This window comes from Phoxinus phoxinus (genome assembly GCF_949152265.1).
Source record: "Phoxinus phoxinus genome assembly, chromosome: 18".
In the NCBI taxonomy this organism is placed as follows: domain Eukaryota; kingdom Metazoa; phylum Chordata; class Actinopteri; order Cypriniformes; family Leuciscidae; genus Phoxinus; species Phoxinus phoxinus.
Window position 1 is genome coordinate 16328166 of NC_136893.1, and position 20819 is coordinate 16348984.

Genomic DNA, 20819 nt, shown 5'->3' on the forward strand with positions numbered 1-20819 from the left:
TTTTTGGTTTTAAAAAGTAGAATTGTGCAAGAAATAATCAAGAACAAAATGTGCGACTCTGTACAGAAAAAGATTTTTACTTTAACACAAATATGGGCAGCGGTACATGACACCATTTACTTATTTCAGAAATATATGAAATACAGATAATTTCCCGTGCTTCCGACTTGAGTGTACGTGTGGTTACGTCAGAGATACTGGTTTGGGTCAGGGAATGATTTTTTTAATCCGTCAAGCGATATTTTTACTCGACACCCTTCATGAAGTCCAAGAACTCTGTTGGTATTAAAAGTAAGCATGTCAGCTGTCGAAATGGGTAGTTTTTCGAGTAAATATTCATAAATGTGCTATGTTTTGAGTGTTGAATGTTTTGTTCTGCATGTTTACCGTCGTAATCGATCTTGCCGTCGTTGTTCTTGTCTCCGTCCTTCATGAGTTCCTCGATGTCGTCCTCAGTGATGGCCTCACCTGTCGACTCCAGCATGTTCTTCAGCTCTTCTAAATCAATGTAACCATCTCCATTCCTCAAAGAGACCACGATAAAACGTGTATTTATTACAACAACTGCTTTTAGATGCTAATATGATGTATGAATATACTATAATATGCTTTGGGATAAAATGCAGATCATACTTATCAAACATGCGGAAGACCTCAGCCAGCTCCTCTTCTGTTTTTCCTTTGCTCTCCTCTTTCATGCAGCGCACCATCATCACCAAAAACTCATCGAAGTCCACTGTCCCGCTTCCTACAAAGAACAGAAACCACTCAACAATGTAATCCCAATTCATACCATCAACAACAGATGAAAGATATATCAATCTAATATCCAACATACCATCCTCATCTACTTCATCTACCATTTCCTGCAGCTCTTCTTGACTTGGGTTCTGGCCCAGCATCCTCATCACCTTCCCCAACTCCTTAGTGCTGATGCAGCCATCCTCAGCGCCCTGCACGAAGATGTCGAACGCAGCGCGAAACTCTGCCAGGTAAAGTCAGATAGCAGCGCAAAAATCACACGTCAACAACACTCTTGTGTTTGATCACAATGCATGCAGTGATATGTTCAAACTGATAGATTAGAAAGAGAAACTCACCATTTTTCTGCTCTTCTGTCAAGTTCTCCACCTATTAGGTGTAAGAGAGAGCTCAAAACTTTGCTCCAATTGACTTTGAACTAAAAATAAAATATGTTGTAAGACTACTATGCATGGTATTCGACTATTCGTCAAAGACTGGCCAAGGTCTATTCTTTACAGGAATGACAGCTGTCACTCGTTTAATGGTCCTCAGACACTAGACACCATCTACCTCATTGTTAAATGCTTTAGCCTCAGTCCCTATGACCATTCACTATTTCACCAGCTATTGTGAGAAATGCCAAACCTAAACTTTCCAATTGTTTCGTTGTGTTCATTTATTGAACAAATTCATTTTAATAGTGTGTTCTGTGCCATTAGGCTATATACCCTTATAAGGGCACCAAATTTCCACTGTCCCATTTTAATTTATTGATTTAACCTTGAGTGCTAAGTAGGCGATAGTGCACTGATTGATTTCTCTGACAGATGATAGTTATAATACTGAAATATGTCATTTACAGAGGAAGGAAATGTTCAAGGACAGGTTAATTGTCAAATTAACACGTATTAATTTATCATTTAGCTGATGCTTTCCTACAAAAAAAAAAACATATGGGACTCTTTATTACATGGCCACTCTCCTTTCAGGTAGCCTGAGGTGTAATGAAATGCTGAAAAGTATTGCATTCCTAACTTACCGCTGCTTTATATACATCATCCATGGCGGTCTTGGATTAGGGGTTTTCTTTGTGAAATTGTCTGTAAACTCCTCACAGGTAATCCAGCACTGATGCCCTGAAGCGCTCCTCTCTTCACGGCAGACACAGGACGAAGAGTGCCGGGGCCACCTGCCTTGGCCTTTATGGCTGGAATGGATGGCTCAGAAAAGACAAAGCCTTTTGTCACTCCCCTTCCCTATCTGAGAGAGCTAGGGATGGGTCGAAAAGGAAAGGGAGCGAGGCAGAAAGGGGTTAGGGATAGCCTATAAATAGAGGAGGAATGTCAGAGACAACAGGCAGGAGAACTCCAGTTATGACAATAAGTCCTTGGCACTGTTCTCCCTGGCAGCCTGCGCAACAACCCCATATCGAGTTCTAAACTTATCCACCGGTCACCTGCATTTGCCAATCATTGTTGAGAAGCATCACGACTCCATTCTTGTGGCAGACACTGTTCCTGTGCATGCACGGAAATGACTATAATCAAAGAGGCCAATAGCACTTCTTATTATTAAATCTTCACCAATGTTTGGGTTTGTTAAATGTGTGGATCTTTTAAAGAGATGAACATTAATATTTCCCTTCCAAAGTTTTTCATTGGCCAAAGAACCACATTGAAAATATAAGACATGGATAACCAAAAAGTTATAGAAATATTTGTAAAAATCAGGTCACTAATTTAGTGCATTTGAGACATGCATCGTGTTGCTCTTTGTACGGTCAGATGGTCAGGCGTTCTTGCTTCCATTGAAGCTTCAGTTGCGCTTTAGATCACCTCAAATCGTGCTGGAGAACATGATCCTCAGATTTTACACAAACTTGTGGACTTCATGAATTTCAGTTTTTAAATCACTCAGATTTTAGTGTCTAATGTAATTTGCAGTGATAATGTTTTTTTCTTTTTTAATTAAAAAAAGAAGCACTTTAACTAGAGGTTTCAGACTTTTGGCATTTTAAATGCAATTCTGAATGAAAGATTAAGGGTAACACCTAATTATTCGAGTCCTAAGGTTAGTGATCTATAAACAGCTGCTTCACTGTGGCATTCCTCCACCACAAGTCCACCTTTATTTCTATAATTAAGTCTAGGGAAGGGAACCCAGTACTCAAGTCACGTCTAGTGCCTGAGCTGCTTAAAAACATATGAACTTATTTTGTGAATTGTTACTTCAGTCCTTCTTTTCTTTCTCTTCTTTCTTTACAAATCAATCAACATTTGATGTCAAAATGCGACAGCATCAGTGTCATATTAGGCCACAAGGGAAGCACCATGAACGCATCAAGCATAGATTAATGGCTCTGGAGATGACATCACAATGATACTATGCCATTCTGGATTCCTCTGGCCTAAATAAAGACCCACCAACTAGCCATGAACCTTCCCTTAAAAGACTCTCAGAGTAGGAGATTACAAAGTACATGCACATACAATCAATTCACAAATAGTATAATTTCAAAAGAAGTATAAAAAGTGTAATCTGGGTTCATTTAGCCATCACAGTTCACAAACTTTTGCTGTTTTAGGGGAAGCTCTTGCTTTCACTTGGGAATTCTAGCTGATGATCATCTTGCTGTTGGATTTCTCTCTTTCTTTGCCCAGCAGTTTTCTCCACGGCCAGCATACACCGACCTCAGCCACCTCATCCCGAGAACAGCTGACACTGAGCTGGTTCAGAAGGTGTGTGTGGGACAGTGAGGACAGAGGGGTTGGACAGGTCAGCAGAACACACACTGACTCGCTATGGACAGACATTTGTACGAGGAGCAGTAGGTTGCAAAAGTGGTTTTGCCAGATAGCTTAAAATTACAGATACTGTCTCACTCTTAGTCACTGTTTGTTTGGACAGGAATACAGGGTCATCCATTTAAAATGGTTCTTAAATAAGCAGAGATTCAGGGGACTTGGTTGTATTGGGAAAATATTTTTTTTGTGACAGATTTCTTCTAAGTTACTTTAAAAAGTTGCTTCGAAAGCAACATGCATACTCAGTGACAAAAAAATCAATTGATGCACCTCTTGATGAAAATAACATCACAACATTTATTTCCATCAATGATCCAGTCATAGACTTTTCCAAACAGCGACGGTTTCCGTGTGTGTGTAACAAAATGTAAATTTTATGAACATTTTATTTAAAAACAATGTGTATGTTTGTTTTTGTTAATAGAATAAAGTTATAAAAAATCTGATTAAAACCCCCCTGAAAAAAGGGTATGAAGATGCCTCAAGTTGTGCACATAAAAATATGCTTCCCATGTCAACACAGAGTTGTTGCCCGTTTTGTGGCCTGTGATGTCTGAGCAAATTTAAACAGTCGCAAGGCAGTATCTCGCTCTGCAGTGATACTTTATGGAGTAAATGTAAATGCAAACAATCTCTCCCTACACAATGTGACCCTGAGAGCCTGTCTATTTGTATGTGTGTGTGAGACCCTCGTCCAACCTTAACTGAGACTTTTTTTTAAAACATCCTTCTGTCCTCCCCCACAGGTTTGGATTTCTCAAATCTCTGATTTCACACTAGTGATTGAAATTAAAAAGATACTGTACAGGAATTTTATTTTTAAAAAGTATTTTGACACTGACTCCACACTAAAACTCTATACATGTCATTGCATTAAAGCCAGTGGCATTTATTTTAAAGAAAGCCCAAGAAATGCTGTTGACCTGCCATGACATTCAGACATTTTAAATGTGACTTAGCCACTGTATAAATATAAGCCTATAATCTCCATAAACAAGAGGAGTGTGTAGATGTATGCTTTGAGAACACATTGCATTTGTCTGTATGCCTGTCTGCCTCCATGTGTTTGTTTTATGAGTTAGCGAACCATGTCTTTCTCTTTTGGCAAGGTCTTTTTCTTTTTCTTACATACGTGCTAATGGAAGAGTGCCAGGCAGGAACATGTTGAGGACGAGACATGGAGCCGGAGAGAGATCTCTCTGCGGGTCAGTCAGGCTGCTCTCTCACTGCCCTCTTGTTTGGATAACTCTCTCATTTGTCCATCTCAAGTGCTACAAGGTGTGAACTCTGTGTCATTGTGGCATGACGTGACTGACTGACACTGACCATCTTCTTCCTGCTTCTCTCTCTCTCTCTCTCTCTCTCTCTCTCTCTCTCTCTCTCTCTCTCTCTCTCTCTCTCCCAACTCTAGTGTTTTTTGGCACAACCGTTGACTTTATAAGGAGGGGTTGATATTTTTGTGAACTCCTGGCAATGAAGGTCCTTGTGCACGTCTAACCACGTACTGTGATCTCCTCCCTGTTTCCTCCTCCTCCTCCTCCCTCTCACTGCTGACTATGAGAGAATTTAAGAGGGCAGCTGGAGGTGAGCCTGCAGGTACACGGCGAGCATCTGAACAGATCGGATCAGAACCATGCAGGCTCTTTTGGTCTTCTGCGTGTGCTTAGGAGTTTTAGCTGTGGACGGAGAAGCGCTGAAGAATGATCTGGATTCACTCATCGCATTGTTACCTGAGGCTGATGTTTCATCCTCACAGCATCAACCGGTGGATTCTTCTTCAGCATCAAGTGAGTATAGAGCAATAGTAATTATGATTTCAAGAGCAGTGGCACAGGATGAAATCTCAGGACTGGTCAGACAAGACCATTGTAAAGTTCATGGTGTCTGTTATATTTCTTCTTGTTTAAAGTAGTGTATTTAACTTGGATAAAACTCATTGAAATCTCTTTTATAAGAGAACATACAATAACAATTAACATACTGTACATCTGACAAATCAGTTAAAGAGAATCAAAAGATAGTTTGAGAGAAATAAAATGAATAGAGGTTAAAACAACATCCTTTACAAAAAAAATTGATAAGAGTGTGTCTGCCCCAAAACAGTTTAAATTGTTGGAAATTTCTCAAAACATTTTGAAAACCCGTGTGTGTCTGCATCTAGAGTGGCCTTTTAAAGTACTTGAACATTTAATGACACTTCATTTAAAATGGATGAATTATATTGTATTAGATAACAAAATATGAAAGCAAGTTATGGCTTTTCTCTGAGCTAACTTTACAATACGAGACATTTTTACAATAATTCAGTCTCAAGGTGATTTTAGTGGACGTATGAAATCCTCCTCAAGTTCACACGGTGTCCTATCAGAGTAACCAGAGGTGTAGTTTGTCACGTTTACTATGAATGGCCCACTAACATTTTACAACCTGAAAGAGTATAAACAATAATTCACTTTATTTTTAAAAATGTCCTATTGTTTCAACATTTAAAGTCTCTTATGCTTACCAAGGCTCCATTTATTTGATACCATTTTTTTTTTATTTTTTTTACAAAAATACAGTACAAACAATAATATAATGAAATATTAATACAATTTAAAATAACTGTTTTCTATTTGAATATATTTCATAAATGTTATTTATGGAAAGATGAATTTTCAGCATCATTGCTCCAGTCTTCAGTGTCACATGATCCTTCAGAAATAGTTTGAATATACTGATTTCTTATTATGCTTTTGTGGAATCTATCATTTTTGGGATTCTTTGAAGAATAGAAAGTTCAAAAGAACAGCATTTATTTGAAAGATATATATATTTTTAACAATGTAAATGTAGTTACTACCATTGATCAATTTAGTACATCCTTGCTGAATTAAAGTATCTGGATTTGCAGGTGAAAGGATAGCCAATCAAGCACAAAGAACGGGCCAATCGAGCGACACTTCCACAGATACACAGGTGAGACTGTATTTCTGCAGTCAAAATGTCACTATCCTGGTTTCTTACATCAAACAGTGTGGTGAAATAAATAGAAAACAGTCAATATTGAATCCATGGCCATACTTGTGTCCCATAGTAATGCCTGTTTGCTTCACAAGCAGCTACTGTTGTTACAGTGGAACAAGTATGTGTATTCTGGCAGTCCAAGATAGAATAACCATACCATAAATGCTAATTATAAGTCTATTTTTGCTTCCTGTCTTAATGCTCAACCTCTCATTTTCCACCTCCTTTATTCCCGTCTGTGCTATTTGTCCACTATATTTAGTTTGTTTAGTTTGTTCAGCGTTTTTCTGGTCATTCCTGTGAAACTAATGGGCTCAATTCCTGCCGTGTTCTGTGTGACCCATCAGTCCGTTATGGGGCGAACCGAGGCCGTGTGGGTGGAGCTCAATGCTGTGTTGGAGAGATGGGGTGGCGCAGCAGGGAAACTAAACACTTTCTTGAGGGAACTCAAAGAGGAGAAAAAACGCCTCATGGATCAAGGGGAAGAGCAGAAAGCAAAGAAAAAGGAAGAGGAGGAAGAAGAGGAAGAAGAAGAAGAAGAAGAAGAGGAGGAGGAGGAGGAAGAAGAGGAGGAGGAAGAAGAAGAGGAGGAGGAAGAGGAAGAGGGAAAGGAAGAAGAGGAAGCCGAAGGGGAGGAGAATGATGCTTCTAACAGCACCCTGACCCGAGATGGTTTCATAGACTCATTACCAGAAGGCTGCCAATTGGAAGGAACTAGAATATCCTGCAAGCAGATTGGCTTGTCCCACCTGCCCATCATCACGAACCTGGAAGCCACCATACTTGAACTTCCTGGTAAGGTCTGGACAGGCTGAAAGATCCGACATAAGTATATGGATCTCCGAGACACTCTATAATTTATGTCGGTTATGTCTTGTAATAAGCCCAGCCATTCAGCGTTTTAACCAATGTGCTGTCTTACAGGGAACAACTTAACAAGAATTCCTCCCCGTGGTTTTTCCGGACTGCCAAATCTCGAAGAGCTTGACCTAAGTTTGAACATGTTGGACGACTCCGCTTTCGACCTAAGTCTCTTTATGGTACTGCCATTTCTTTATCCCTTTAATTACACCAGTCATATACATCTAAAATCTATAAAGTACTACACATGTCTACATCAAATCTAAAAAAAAAGTTCCGTCTTAGACAGGATTTTTCAGAACATACAAATTAAAAGAAGAAAGTTTCAAATTATAACTGCTAAATTTATGTCCGGCCAAGATAAGTCCGGATTTCCCTCTGGGAGACCTTGAGAAGTGGCCAAACACACCACTCCCAAAGCAAACCCAGCACCATGAAAATAGGAACTCTGACCAATGGAAAATGCCACTGTCTTCTTTGGACTGTATGCAGTGCCAGTGAAATTAGCATGAAGAGTAAATGTTCTTTGAGGAGGGAAATAAGTGCACAATTTACAGTGTCTATTTATGTCATTCCACTTATGAAAAAGAATACAGTTCCAGTAGTCCGGGACAGCAGGGTTTGAAATACATGTCTTAACATTAAAATAATTTAACCAACATGCAAAATTGAGGCTTTTCATTTGGTGGTAGGCACAGTGGAAACTAGCCTATTCCTTAGGCCCAAAGCAGATAGGACGTAACAACTGCCTCCCAAGTTGAAAAGAGTGTTTTCTTCTGCTTTTTTAACAGAATCTGACAAGTTTGAAAAGTCTGAAACTTGACGGCAATGAACTTACAGCAATTCCACACTTGCCGTCTTCTTTGGAGAATCTGACGATAAACAGCAATAAAATAAACCAACTGGCTTCACACAGCTTCAAAGGTTTGTGCTGTTTACGTGCCAGCTGCACAAACATGAGTGTTTTGGTATGTATTTATGTGAGTTTAGATGTAGAAACATTATTATAAGGAAAGTCAGAGTTCTTTAGTCATTTTTTTCTTAATAAAAAATGTACAGATAAAGAACTGAATAGTACTTTTAGGCCCCGTTTACACGATGGGAAAACGCAGATATTTCTCTGCGTTTTGGCCTGTCATTTACACGAAAACGCCGTTTTTATCCCAGAAAACGATCATTTCTAAAAACTCCGGCCAAAGTGGAGATTTCTGAAAACGCCGGTTATATGTTGTCGTGTCAACTGGGAGAAACGGGGTTTTAGGTTCTCTCTTGTCGATTCTGAGGATTCTGATTGGCTTGCATGGCTTTATTCTTCTCCCCACACTGCCGCCCATAGGTTTGGCATAGTTATGATAGTGCTCGACGGCGTATTTATGCGGGTTGTGTGCACGATGTTATTATTGAAAACGGAGGGGGAGAAATATTCGTTTCTCTAAATACCCGGCTATGTGTAAATGTGGCCTTAGATACATTTTTTTAATGAATGTACACTCACACATGGAGCGAGTCGTTGAGATCGCATGACCAGCCGAATATTACTTTTATCGTAGTAACTGTCACTAATTACTGGACAGTTTTGCTCAAAAGATATTCCTAAATGAGACTGTTAATAGGTCATTAGTGCAACCATTTTAACAACTGAAAGCTTTTGCTTCTGTGCGTGAGGTTACATACCACTAGGTGTCAGGATAAGGCTAGGACAGCACAAAATACACAAAAATTACTGATACACCTTTAACTGTATTAATAACTAATAGCATTTTATATTTTGTAGGCTTGACTAACCTGCAAGTCTTAGAACTGACAGGAAACATCCTCTATGAGGGCAGTATTACACCCTGGGCTTTCAAACCACTGAAGGCACTTAAGTATTTACGATTGGATAAAAACAGATTCAGTTCCATTCCAGCGGGATTACCCCCATCTTTAGAGGTCAGTTCTGTATTCCAGTCACTGTTTCAGTCTCTGTATAAATTCTTGGGTTTTGTATTTTGATATGCATTTGTGTATTTGCAGGACTTAAGGTTGCAGGAAAATCAAATAGTGGAGGTGCACGACAGGCTTCTGGATAAGTGTGTCCACCTGAAGGTGTTGGATCTCAGTCACAATCTCCTGAAAGAGAACAGCATCTACCCTGAGGCTTGGATCAACCTGCCGTGAGTCTCACATGCACATTTTTGTAATTTATTAATACACATTATAGGTTTGTTTTTTGCTTAAAGCATTGGCAAATTGTCAAAATTAATCAAATTGATTGAATTGTTTCTATATAAAAATCCATATATCTATATACAGTGGGGTCCAGTGCAAGTTTATTCATAAATAGTAAAAACATACATCTATTTTTTCATATTCTTATATAAAATATTTTATATAATATATTGAAATATTTTAAATTTAGGCCTATATAAATAATATTTTTTTAATTTGATCAAATGTATTTAAATATTTAATATTAATATTTATTTATTTACCGGTATTTTATTTTCTTAGTGATGTGTGTGTGTTTATATGACATATAGACTGGGATCCATTAGGGCATTTTCCTTGTTAGCCACTAGATGGTGTACAAAAGACACGCTAAGAGCAGTCTCTAACCCATCCTTTAAATGTGTTTTGGGAGAACACGATTACTGTGTGTTCGTCATCATCAGAATCATTTGAAGGAGGGTGATAATATATTCTGGCCCTGCTGTCAGCCTGCATCTGCCTCATAGTTTTGATTCGACCGGAGTAGATGTGCTTCCCCAAGGTCTCACATCACTCATCCTCAGGAGCGTGTTATACGGGAGGCAGAAGTGACAGAGAGTTCACTCATCACTCACTCTGCCCTTTGCCTTGTCAAACACACTGAGAGATGGGGTGACGTTAGATGCTTACCATGTCCCAGCTGTTTGGAAATCCAAACTTAACTCCGTGAGTAAAAAGACTTGAAGATGTCTGATTGTATATGGAAGATTACTATGGTCAATTTGGTAATTAAGCCTAAGCTCACTCATGGATAACAGTTTGCACTTGTATTGCGGTGAATGCAGATGTTTGGCTGGCCTCTGATCAGCCAAATGGTGCGGTTTACATCACTGGTTATGGCTTGGCTGTGTGACGGCGAGTGTGTGGGGTATGATTCATACAGTGGTGACCTTGATGCTGAAGCATTCCTGCAGAGAGATATTTTATAGATTTCTATGAGTTGCCAGAGTACAGATACAAGGTTATCACTCTAAATCATCCATACTTCTGCTAAAAGATAGAAAAAGAAAAGATGCAAAAGTAATCAGGACTTTATACTGTAAAGAGACTTTCAAAGTTCATCCAGAAATAAAAATTCTCTCATTTATTTGTTTCAAAACGGTATGAATTAATTTTTTCTGTGAAAAAAAATAATAATATATATTTATATGCTGGTTGCTATTTGCAATTACAATGAATGTGAATTGGAGCTTTTAAGGTTCTAAAAGGACACAGAAGCACCATAACATTATCATAAAAGTAGCCTATGCTATGACTCCATCTTTTGGTTTATGTTAAAATGAGACCGTTCATTACAACTTTCTCTGCTTCATAAGCTTTTTGTCTTTTCCCTCCTCTCCATTCCCGCTCTCACACTGACTATCATACCGTCAGCAAATCATACGAATGCATTATTCATCTCTAACATCTTTTACTCATTTTCTTTTCTTGCGAATTGCAAATCTTTTTGAAACAGTGCCATTCAAAGTGGGGAATAGAAGGAACTTCTTTCTTTCCTTTTTTCACTCTCAGCATCTGCATTTCTAAGGAAAGCGGACATTATCACTGGAACTGTTGCAATGGCTGATGCACTGTTTGCTTTCCAGCTGCTTTTCCAGTGTACAGTAAGCTTTGATCAGCCGTCAGCTCAACTTTACAGCTTCTTTATTTCAAAAATGATGTCACATTGTAACCAAATTGTGTGTGCGTGCATGTGCGTGCGTGCGTGCGTGTGTGTGCGTGCGTGCATTCACGTGTGTGAGCCTCTGATCTACAGCGTCATACTATTTTGGCACACATCTATGAACCTCCCCGAGTTAAGGCAGGTCTTTTACTGTCTACTTTAATTTCTTCAGCCTTTATGAGTGCCTGTCAGCCTAAATAATGTCCATTTGGGCACCATGGACCCAGTCTAAATAGTGCTGTAAATCCCAGCTCCATCAACACATCTTCATCACTCCATTTCTCAAATTTGTACTCATCTAGCAACCCAGCCACATACAGTATATACACATATAGCCATGGCAATATTTTCCTGAAGCTTCTTTGTGATCAGTCATTTCCAGCTGTGATCAGAGATTTTGTGTACTTCTGGGGGGTTCTGTGGCAGAATTGCCATTGAAATGATTAAGAATGCTATCAACTAGCTATTACAGACCCCCTGCATATAAACAAATGGCTCGGATTTACAGTGGTATTTACACTGGGTCCATGGTGCCGGTATGGACATTAAATAAATAAACTCTTTTCTCCTTTTTTAAATACTTTTCTGCATTTACACTTCTGTTCGCTTCTGTTCTACTCTGGTTGTGTATGCCCAATTTAATTCCTGAAATCGAATTGAATTGCAAATAGGATGCAGAATTGCAATTTGAATTTAAATGTAAGAAAGCTGAATTTAAATTAACTGAAATCCAAAGAAATTAAATGTTATATATATATGCAGTTTAAAGTTCTTTAAGGTTTGAAGGTTTAAAGACTTCAGGGAAAGACAATGGGCAATAGATTTTAAATGCTATCTATAAAAATGTGCATTTAGTTTACATTTCATCATTTTAATTTATTGTATAAAAATTTAGTTAACTTGTAGATGAGTCCCAAAATGAATTGCGTTGATTTTGAATCGCGATTCAGTAAATTCCCTTTCCTGTCATTTCATTTCATTTCAAATTCCAATTCAGTGCAGTTGATAGTTCCTGAATGAGAAATTCCGATTTCCCTCATTTTTAAATCACCTTGGATAAAAGCCCTGATAAAACGCTTAAAAGTTACTCAGTTACATACTCACCCTCATGTCATTCCAAACCCATAAGACTTGTTTCTGTTTGAAACACAAATTAAAATAAACCTGAGAGATTTCTGCTTCTCCCAAAAAAAAGGCCATAAATGCATCGTAAAATGAATCCATATGAACGGAGCAGTTTAATCTAAATCTTGTGAAGAGATACAGCCGCTTCATATGATGAACCGATTTATTTTAGGCTTATAAACCATGATCAGTAAGCATACATAGAGCACTCAAAAATGGTAAACACAGAAGCTTAATCATGCATGGTGTGTGACGCACAGAAACTGAGGTTTGGTCTAGTGTGTGATGCATGCATGTTTACCATATTTGATGTATGTGCGTTATTCATAAAAAGTCAAATGATAAAGTTAAATAGACCCCTAAATTATCATATAATGCAATCTCTTAGCAAGATTTGGGTTAAACTGCTTGATTCATGTGGCTTAGTTTTACGATCCATGTATGGCCTTTTTGGATCTTCAATGTCTTTGTTGCATGGGCTTTCAATGGAGGGACAGAAACCAAACATCTTAATTTGTGTTTCAAAGATGAATGAAAGTCTTACGGGTTTGAAATTACATGAATAAATGATGACATCATTTTCCTTTTTGGGAATTAACCCTTAAAACATTGTGTGTGTGTGTATCCTCATCTCCTTGAGCTATCCTTCTCTTTTAAAGAAGTGCCAGGCCTATAAAATCGAATTACTGTTTTTAATTTCACTCAACAACCTTCATGATTTATTTATCTGAGCTGTTAATGGGAGTCACACGTTTCTTTAAAAGTGACAAAACTTCAATACGCAGCCAAATGTCATGGGAATCTGTTTAACTTGGGGATAAATGACCACGATGCTCTGTGTGTGTGTGTGTGTGTGTGTGTGTGTGTGTGTGTGTGTGTATCCTGGTGTGTTTAAATAGGTGCACAATGTTTTTGTCTGTGTGCATTGACACAACAGGCCCCCTGTCATCTGGAGGGTTGTTTTGGTTCTCGGGGTGAAGAACAGGGTGTGCTGGGACTGGGACAGGGATTCTCTGTAGGCCAATGACCTGAGACTGAGGATTTTGATGGATGGGTTGATGCGCTAGCTGGACCGAGCTTACGGGAATGAGGCAGGGGGGTGAAACAGAGGACACGCGCTGCTTGTTTTCTCACAGGGAGACAAAAACGCAAGTTAATGCAGTTTCACCAAGACGTGCACATTCTTATTTCATAATGAGTTATATAAAGTATCTCTGCCTGAGGAGACAACCAAGAGCCAGCAGTTCTGAGGTGAGATACACACAAGTAGACGCCGTTCAGTCTTTTATAGTGTGAAAAAAATATTCAAAACCAGAGCCACAGCTGGAGACAGTTATCCCATTGCCTGCGCTTGCTTGTTCAAATCATAGTGCCCGAAATGAAGAGGCTGAGTTTGGCTGAGCCTGGGTCTCCCGCATGCATGATATAACAATCTAAAGAAATGTGCCTTGTCGTGACAGTGGTCTTCCTGTCCCGCGTGCCAGGTTACGTAAGGGCGGTTGTGCAATGTTTGCATCTGTGTGCCCGTGAACGTGGTGGTGGCTGGCAGCCGTGCTCTTCTGCTTCTCATTATGGCAGAGCTCCCTGAGGATGCCCACCGTTATTGGCTTGTCGGTGGGGGAGATCTGTGTGGGAACAATATCACTACACAAATCTGACTAAGACATCAGAAGCCAATAATCCTGAAACTGCTTTACAATCTGAGGCTCTGTGTTCTTTAATTATGATCTTTTTATTTTATTTAATGCAAAGTCTGCATTTATGGCAGTTTTGTACATGTTTAAAGGCTTTTAGGATGGTATTTGATTTAGATATAGTTAATTGGCAGTGAAATACTTTTTCTAATATCATTTTAAAATAAGCTAATAATAGGCTATATACCGGTAATCAATAATTTAAAAAGAAAGTATGAGAATAAATAACAGTACTTGACTGTTAGCTTATACTCAAATGTCTAAAATATATAAACACACAAAAGTCTGGCTGTAAATTATTGTGTTGCCCCCTTGTAAACCGTTGCACACATGCATAATAAAACATTTATGGATTTATTTAACAACCCAACTGTTGATAAAAATCTCCTAAAGAGAGGGAAAATCCCGCCTGTTTCTTAGCATTTACACTTATTAGTGTCAGTCTTCTTCACCCACTTTGTGTCCTAGGACAATGTTTTTAGATTTTCCAAATTTCTGACACAGAGTTTTAGATAAACACTTTTACCTAAAATAATTATGCAACTTAATTATGAATGTTTTTTGGGGTGGGGGTGGGGTGGGTTGTTTTAGGGGCTTTTTAAAATTTACAGGTAAGGTGATACCAATACTACAGCTTACCATAATATCTCCGGGTTCTCACTGAAACTCTGTCAGCTACATTACATTTACTGCCAGATATCCTGATTGATATTCAGTCTGCAACATCTAGAGTCTCATCTCTCATCTCAAGGTCAGAGCTTGTTGGGTGAATGAAAACCACATGGAGGTCAGTGTAGCTTTTGATGTAATAATAACACTCGTTGCTATATGAGACCCTCCTCAGTGCGCTGGTGGACTGGGCAGCCGTCAGTGAAATGTGCTCCTGACTCCTGCTGAGGCTAACATTGTAAACGTACACCAGCTGCCTCCTCCAGAACCCTCTCGAAAAAAACACAAAAGCCTCTCATACACTGCCATTTCTTCAATACGTTCTCTCTCTAACTCACTCTAAATCGTCCACCCCCACAATGCATACACTCGTTCCTGCTGCTCTACTGCCTTTGTGCCTCTACAGAGCACACACACTCACATTTAAATGCACTTAACCAAAGTTGATGCTCAGGCTTTTTTGGCTCTAGCTGTCTTGTGCTGGGTTAATGACCTGCCATGGGGCCCGTTCTCCGTTCTCCATGCAAACACAGCAGAATACTTCACAAGCTCTCCCAGCACTTGACAGAAACCCTCTAAATATGCTGCAACCAATGTACACTACCCATCAAACAAAATCTAACATGGTTTACAGATACAAGTTGTAAAGACCAGCTTGAGCAACCATGATTTCCTATGGTCCATGCTGGTTAGAACAAGTCTGCCTGATAGACAAGCAAAGTGTGGTCTTTCTGATGAAGCTGGTTGACTAGTGGTGGGGATTTTAATTCATCCCGGAGACTAATCTCTTTTAAGGGTATTTTTACACGACAAAGATTGTACTAAAAACAGACGTCAACGTTGTCAAAATGAACCCTGTTCACATGGATCTGTGAAAATGACTAAAAAGGCTGTATTATACAGTACACGCCAGACATTTATTGTTTACATTGAGACATTGAGAGATGCATCGTTTTCAAAACCTTGCACTTTGAAACCTGTTTTCCAAAGCTTGCATTTTCAGGCCTCCAAAACGGCGTTGTTGTGTAAATAGACGGCCAAAACGCATAAAAAGTTTTCCATTTTCAGTTGAAAATGGTGTTGGATTGGTTTGGATTGGATTTGAAAACGGATTGTGTTGATTTGTTCAGTGACCATTTCTTCAAATGACATATTAAATATTACATATTTAACCATATTTACATATTTATGGTTTTAGTTTTTGCTGTGGTATTGAAATTGGTATTGAGATTTGCGAAATTTCACCGGTATCTACAGTATTGGTATTTGGTAGCATAACAATCTTATTATATCATTATCATTCATTAAATAAATTTACTCATATTGTGACATAAAAATGTGGTCATATTGCTTGGCCGCTAATACACTCCATGATGTAAAATGACACCTCTGCTCTGTCTGTCTGTTTCCTCAGGAAGCTGGAAACTCTTGACCTGTCCCATAACCAGATGGCAGTGGTGCCCACAGATCTGCCCAGGGCCTTGCGCCAACTCTCCCTGCAGCACAATCACATTCACACCATTCCTCCATACTCATTGAGTCACATCCGCCCAGGCTTACAGTCCCTACGCCTCTCCCACAACCTGTTAGAGGAGCACGGGGTGCTGGGGAAGTCATTTCGTGGCGTTTATCAAACACTGGTGGAGTTACTAATGGACAACAACAGGTTTGAGAGGGTGCCCCACAATATGCGCCACTTCAAGAACCTCCAGCTACTGCGTCTAGACCACAACCGTATAAGGTATGTACACTTAAGCTGTGATCCTTACCTAGTGAGCTGAAAATATTTCTATTTCAAATAAATCTGTGTGCTGTGTCCATGCTAAATGATGTTTTATAAACAAAGTTCGGGAGGAGCACGTTCAAATAATTGATCCAATTATCACATCATTCCAACCAGCTGTCAACAATCAGTAATCATCATTTCTATCCAATCAGCATGAGTGGAGACCTATATACATACTCATTTGACTCACCAACGTTCCTCGACAGTTTTTCAGCATCCCTCCACCACCCCGTCTCCTCACACTCGCCTGGTTACTTCCTAAACCAGCAATACGGGGGGAGTACTCTGGGTTCGGGCCGAATACCGAGCCCGGAGCCCTCTCCTCGGACAGCACGCCAAATATGCATACCATTTATTCCATCTGACTTATTTGTAAGTGTGAACTCGTGAAATGCTTTTGTGACCTTTCTATTCATCATCAAGAATCCTAAAAAATATAGCATGGTTTCCCCAAAAATATTAAGCAACACAATTATTTTTAACACTGATAAAAATAATAAGTCTTTCTTGAGCTGCAAATCAGCATGTTAGAATGATTTCTGAATGATCATGTGACACTGAAGACTGGAGTAATGAGTATAACAATTTTTAAGTATAAAATGCTAAGAACTGATGATACCTGAAATGCTTCAGGTATCATAGGGCAGCATAATGTTTATAATATCTTTGAGAATGGAGCACAGCTTGAATGCCTTAAAATGCTAGATGTCTTAAAATGCTAAATGCAGCTCACTAAGTTTTTCAACAAACCCATAGTGTTAGGCTGCTACATACCCATGGATACACCCTCCATTTATCAAACCCTCTCAGTTTATTAATTTATCTAAATTTCTACTTTTTCAACAACTACTCAAAATTGTTTTCAGAAATGCTGTTTCTTATCTTATTTATTGCGTACTTTTGCTTTTCAGATTTTTAAGTTTAAATAAAAAAAAATAAAAAAAATTTATAGCAAAACATTACAAAAATATTGATAAAAATATCTAAATCCCTACAATGAACCATTTGAGATTGAATTATGCGTATGGCTTTGTGTTTTCAGCTCTGTCCCAGTGAAATCGATCTGTAAGGTTAAGAGGACGGAGGAATCACACCTGTCAACTGTCCATTTAGAGTACAACTACATCAATGTGAAGAAAATCCCTCGTGCTGCTTTCTCCTGCATCCGGGACCCTAGCAAGATCATATTAGAGCCTCAAACACAGAGCTAGAGAAATCCGACAGAGACATCCCCTTCTCACTTCACAGCCTCTGCCCCACCTGTCAGTCACTCCCAGGTTAAATACTGTAAACACCATGTCCATTAGATCCATTAATAATGCGCATGCTCGCTCTTGAAATGCACTTTTGGGTCATGTTCAGCAACTTGTAGCATACATGTATGCTAAATGTATGCGTACATGATTTTGTTTCTTTTTGTATGTAATAAACATTCTTCTTGTAAGTTAATGTCACAAGCGGGCTCAGAAAGTCCCTGGCTCAAACAGTTATTAATGGCTTTCTTTCACAATATTCATTACTTTGGTGCATTTGCAATGACTTTATTATTTTATCACTTTATATTTATAATTTTATTGTATTATTTTATGTCTTCATATTCTGATGTGACATTAAAACAATTTCATGTATAATACTTTAATATTAATTCATTTATTTAAATTTTTTTTAATTAAAACTCAAGACAGTGAGTGAATGTTTTCAAAACCCTCTATGTAATGCTAAATGTTAACAACCACAATTTGAAAGTGTCTGTCAGACATGAAGGAACCAAAGTTAACAGCTCAGGTAGGTACAGCTATATATATATATCGGTATATATATATATATATATATATATATATATATATATATATATATATATATATATGCAGTTTGAGGTCACTGACAGCATATTTATTATCCATGACTTTCAGGATTCTTCAGTGAAGCCTCAGGTGAACGGCTGGAGGCCTCAGAGCAAAGATGATGTTAAGAATGGCAAGGTAATGAGATAGAACTTATGAGCTGTGATGTCTGCTGAGTTCAGGTGTGAATGACGCCCACAGCTCTGAAACGGCCCCTCTGTGCTCAGTCAGCAGCACTGCCTCTGGGTAAGAACGGGTTACTTGAATGCCATTTACATAAGTACCTCAGAATTCTCATAACCAAGAAATCTATCAAAGCGCCTCAAGATGAGTTTCTTTAAGCTTCGTGTCTAGCTCGCAATCGTAAATGATTTACATCAAGCTGTGGATGCCCCCAATGACCTTGCCTGATCATTCAAAAGAAATCTTATGGCCTGACGCATTTAGTTTGAATTGCATTACACTGAAGGCATTTGAACTCATTTAAAAAGTCCTTTTTGAACTCCTTTTAAGTCCGTCCACTCACAGTCATTACAAATCATGAAAGCATTGCTGGAATCTACGTGAAAAGAGTTATACAGTATGTCACTTAAACTGTTCTTTAAAGGTTCTTTACATGTAGTAACTTCCCCTTTAGTACCGTATCATCCTGAAGAACCCTTTATATGCTGAAATGCTGAAAATCAAAGCCTCCTCATTACTGATTTTCTGGAGCTCAGCTGTACAACTACACAGCCTGTCATATGTCAAAACACTATAATCTTAATAATATGAAAATAATATACTAATAGTAATGAAAATAAATATTGTTGAAAAGGTTATTTATAACACCATTAAGATTCTATATGTGACCCTGGACCACAAAACCAGTCACATGGGTAAAAGTTTTTAAAATTGAGATTTATACATAATCTGAAAGTTGAATTAACAAGCTTTCCATTGATGTATCATGTATGGTTTGTTAAGATAAGGCAATATTTGGCCGAGATACAACTATTTGAAAATCTGGAATCTGAGGGTGCAAAAAAAACGAAACATTGAGAAAATCGCCTTTAAAGTTTAATCGCCTCCATTTATGTTCACGATTGTGCTGCATCCACTCACAAAAATAAATTCTTTATATATTTATGATATAGGGAATTTACAAAATATCTTCATGGAACATGATCTTTACTTAATATCCTAATGATTTTTGGCATAAAAGAAAAAATGATAATTTTGACCCATACAATGTATTGCTGGCTATTGCCACAAATATACCCGTGTATATACCAAATATACACAAATATTTATTGTGACTGGTTTTGTGGTCTAGGGTCACATATAGCTCTTTCAAATCATGATTCTTTATGGAACCTTATAAAAAGGGTTCTATTTTGCACCAAAAAGGGTTCTGCTATTGTTACAAGCCGAAGAACCCTTATTTGGTACTGTTTAGAACCATTTTTCACTTAATGTATAGTAATTAGTAACCACATGTAACATGTAACAAGGACACTGTAAAATAAAGTGTAACAAAAAAAATGTACACACATCTGTGACTCCATCGACATCTTGAGAGTAAAATAGCAGCTGGACATTTCAAATAGGGCACGAAGGAAAAAAAAGAAACGCTACATGATTTAAAAGATCACACGTGATGACCAACACAATGTTGGTCTCAAATGTGTCGTGTCAAGAAACATGAAAGGCAGCAGGGCTTCTGCTTTTATAGGGGTAATGGCTCTGAGGTTCAAATGTGCATGTTTCCTGGTGATGCTTTTCCTAGAGGAGAGGTTTAATAGCAGTGTGACTGGTCTGTTTGCAAGACACAATGCTTGTATTCTTGCAGCCCCCAAAGGAAAAAAAATACTATTAAAGATATTGAGGCCAAGCAGAAAGACATAAACTGTGGATCTGTGATCCTCTCCAGCACATCCAGGCTGCAGAAACCCATGTCCTTCCAGCTTTGTTAACAAAGTGACTTCTTAGTTCTTGACGTTCTTTGTCCTGACATTTTATTAGCAAGCATTAATGAAAAACATGCACAGTAATCAAAACAGCCTTTTTTAAGGATGCTAAGGATCCTTCCTCTTTTTAAGAAAACCTGTCTAATTTGTAGCACACTTGCACATAATCCTGTGCTTGCTGTAAAACACACAGGTCAATTATTATTAGTGTTGTTCTGTTTTCAAGTCCTCTTAGGCTTATTTATAGTATTCTCATCCTCGTGAATATTCCTTATAATCTGACAGCAAGCAGATTTCTGAGGGAAGTTTGAGAGATTAATCATACTTGACTCATGCTTAGAGAACATTATTCATTTCCATTAGTCACTACACACACGCACGCACGCACGCACGCACACACACACACCACACACACACACTTAAT

The 20819-nt window shown here is 38.4% G+C and overlaps 2 protein-coding genes across 2 annotated transcripts; one reads left to right on the plus strand and one right to left on the minus strand.

Moving 5' to 3' along the window:
• Positions 1-54: 54 nt before the first annotated feature.
• tnnc1b (troponin C type 1b (slow)) lies at positions 55-2006 on the minus strand. Its single transcript, XM_079588483.1, has 6 exons — positions 1784-2006; positions 1101-1131; positions 839-985; positions 634-748; positions 388-524; positions 55-276 (listed from the first exon to the last, which is right to left on the minus strand). The coding sequence occupies exons 1-6, from the start codon at positions 1805-1807 to the stop codon at positions 245-247; spliced, it is 486 nt and encodes a 161-aa protein (XP_079444609.1). The 5' UTR covers positions 1808-2006; the 3' UTR covers positions 55-244.
• A 3039-nt stretch (positions 2007-5045) lies between these two features.
• LOC306985807 (extracellular matrix protein 2) lies at positions 5046-18239 on the plus strand. Its single transcript, XM_079588482.1, has 9 exons — positions 5046-5335; positions 6442-6506; positions 6902-7349; positions 7479-7594; positions 8207-8339; positions 9190-9347; positions 9432-9571; positions 16231-16557; positions 17645-18239. The coding sequence occupies exons 1-9, from the start codon at positions 5182-5184 to the stop codon at positions 17811-17813; spliced, it is 1710 nt and encodes a 569-aa protein (XP_079444608.1). The 5' UTR covers positions 5046-5181; the 3' UTR covers positions 17814-18239.
• The last annotated feature ends 2580 nt before the right edge of the window (positions 18240-20819 follow it).

Coding starts and splice junctions, on each gene's coding strand:
- tnnc1b (XM_079588483.1), bottom strand. CDS start 1,807: ATGGATGATGTATATAAAGCAGCG. Junction 525..633: donor GTCTTCCGCATGTTTGATAA/GTATGATCTGCA, acceptor GGTCTCTTTGAG/GAATGGAGATGGTTACATTG. Junction 277..387: donor CGGCAAGATCGATTACGACG/GTAAACATGCAG, acceptor TAATACCAACAG/AGTTCTTGGACTTCATGAAG.
- LOC306985807 (XM_079588482.1), top strand. CDS start 5,182: ATGCAGGCTCTTTTGGTCTTCTGCGTGTGCTTAGGAGTTTTAGCTGTG. Junction 5,336..6,441: donor GGATTCTTCTTCAGCATCAA/GTGAGTATAGAG, acceptor CTGGATTTGCAG/GTGAAAGGATAGCCAATCAA. Junction 8,340..9,189: donor GGCTTCACACAGCTTCAAAG/GTTTGTGCTGTT, acceptor TATATTTTGTAG/GCTTGACTAACCTGCAAGTC.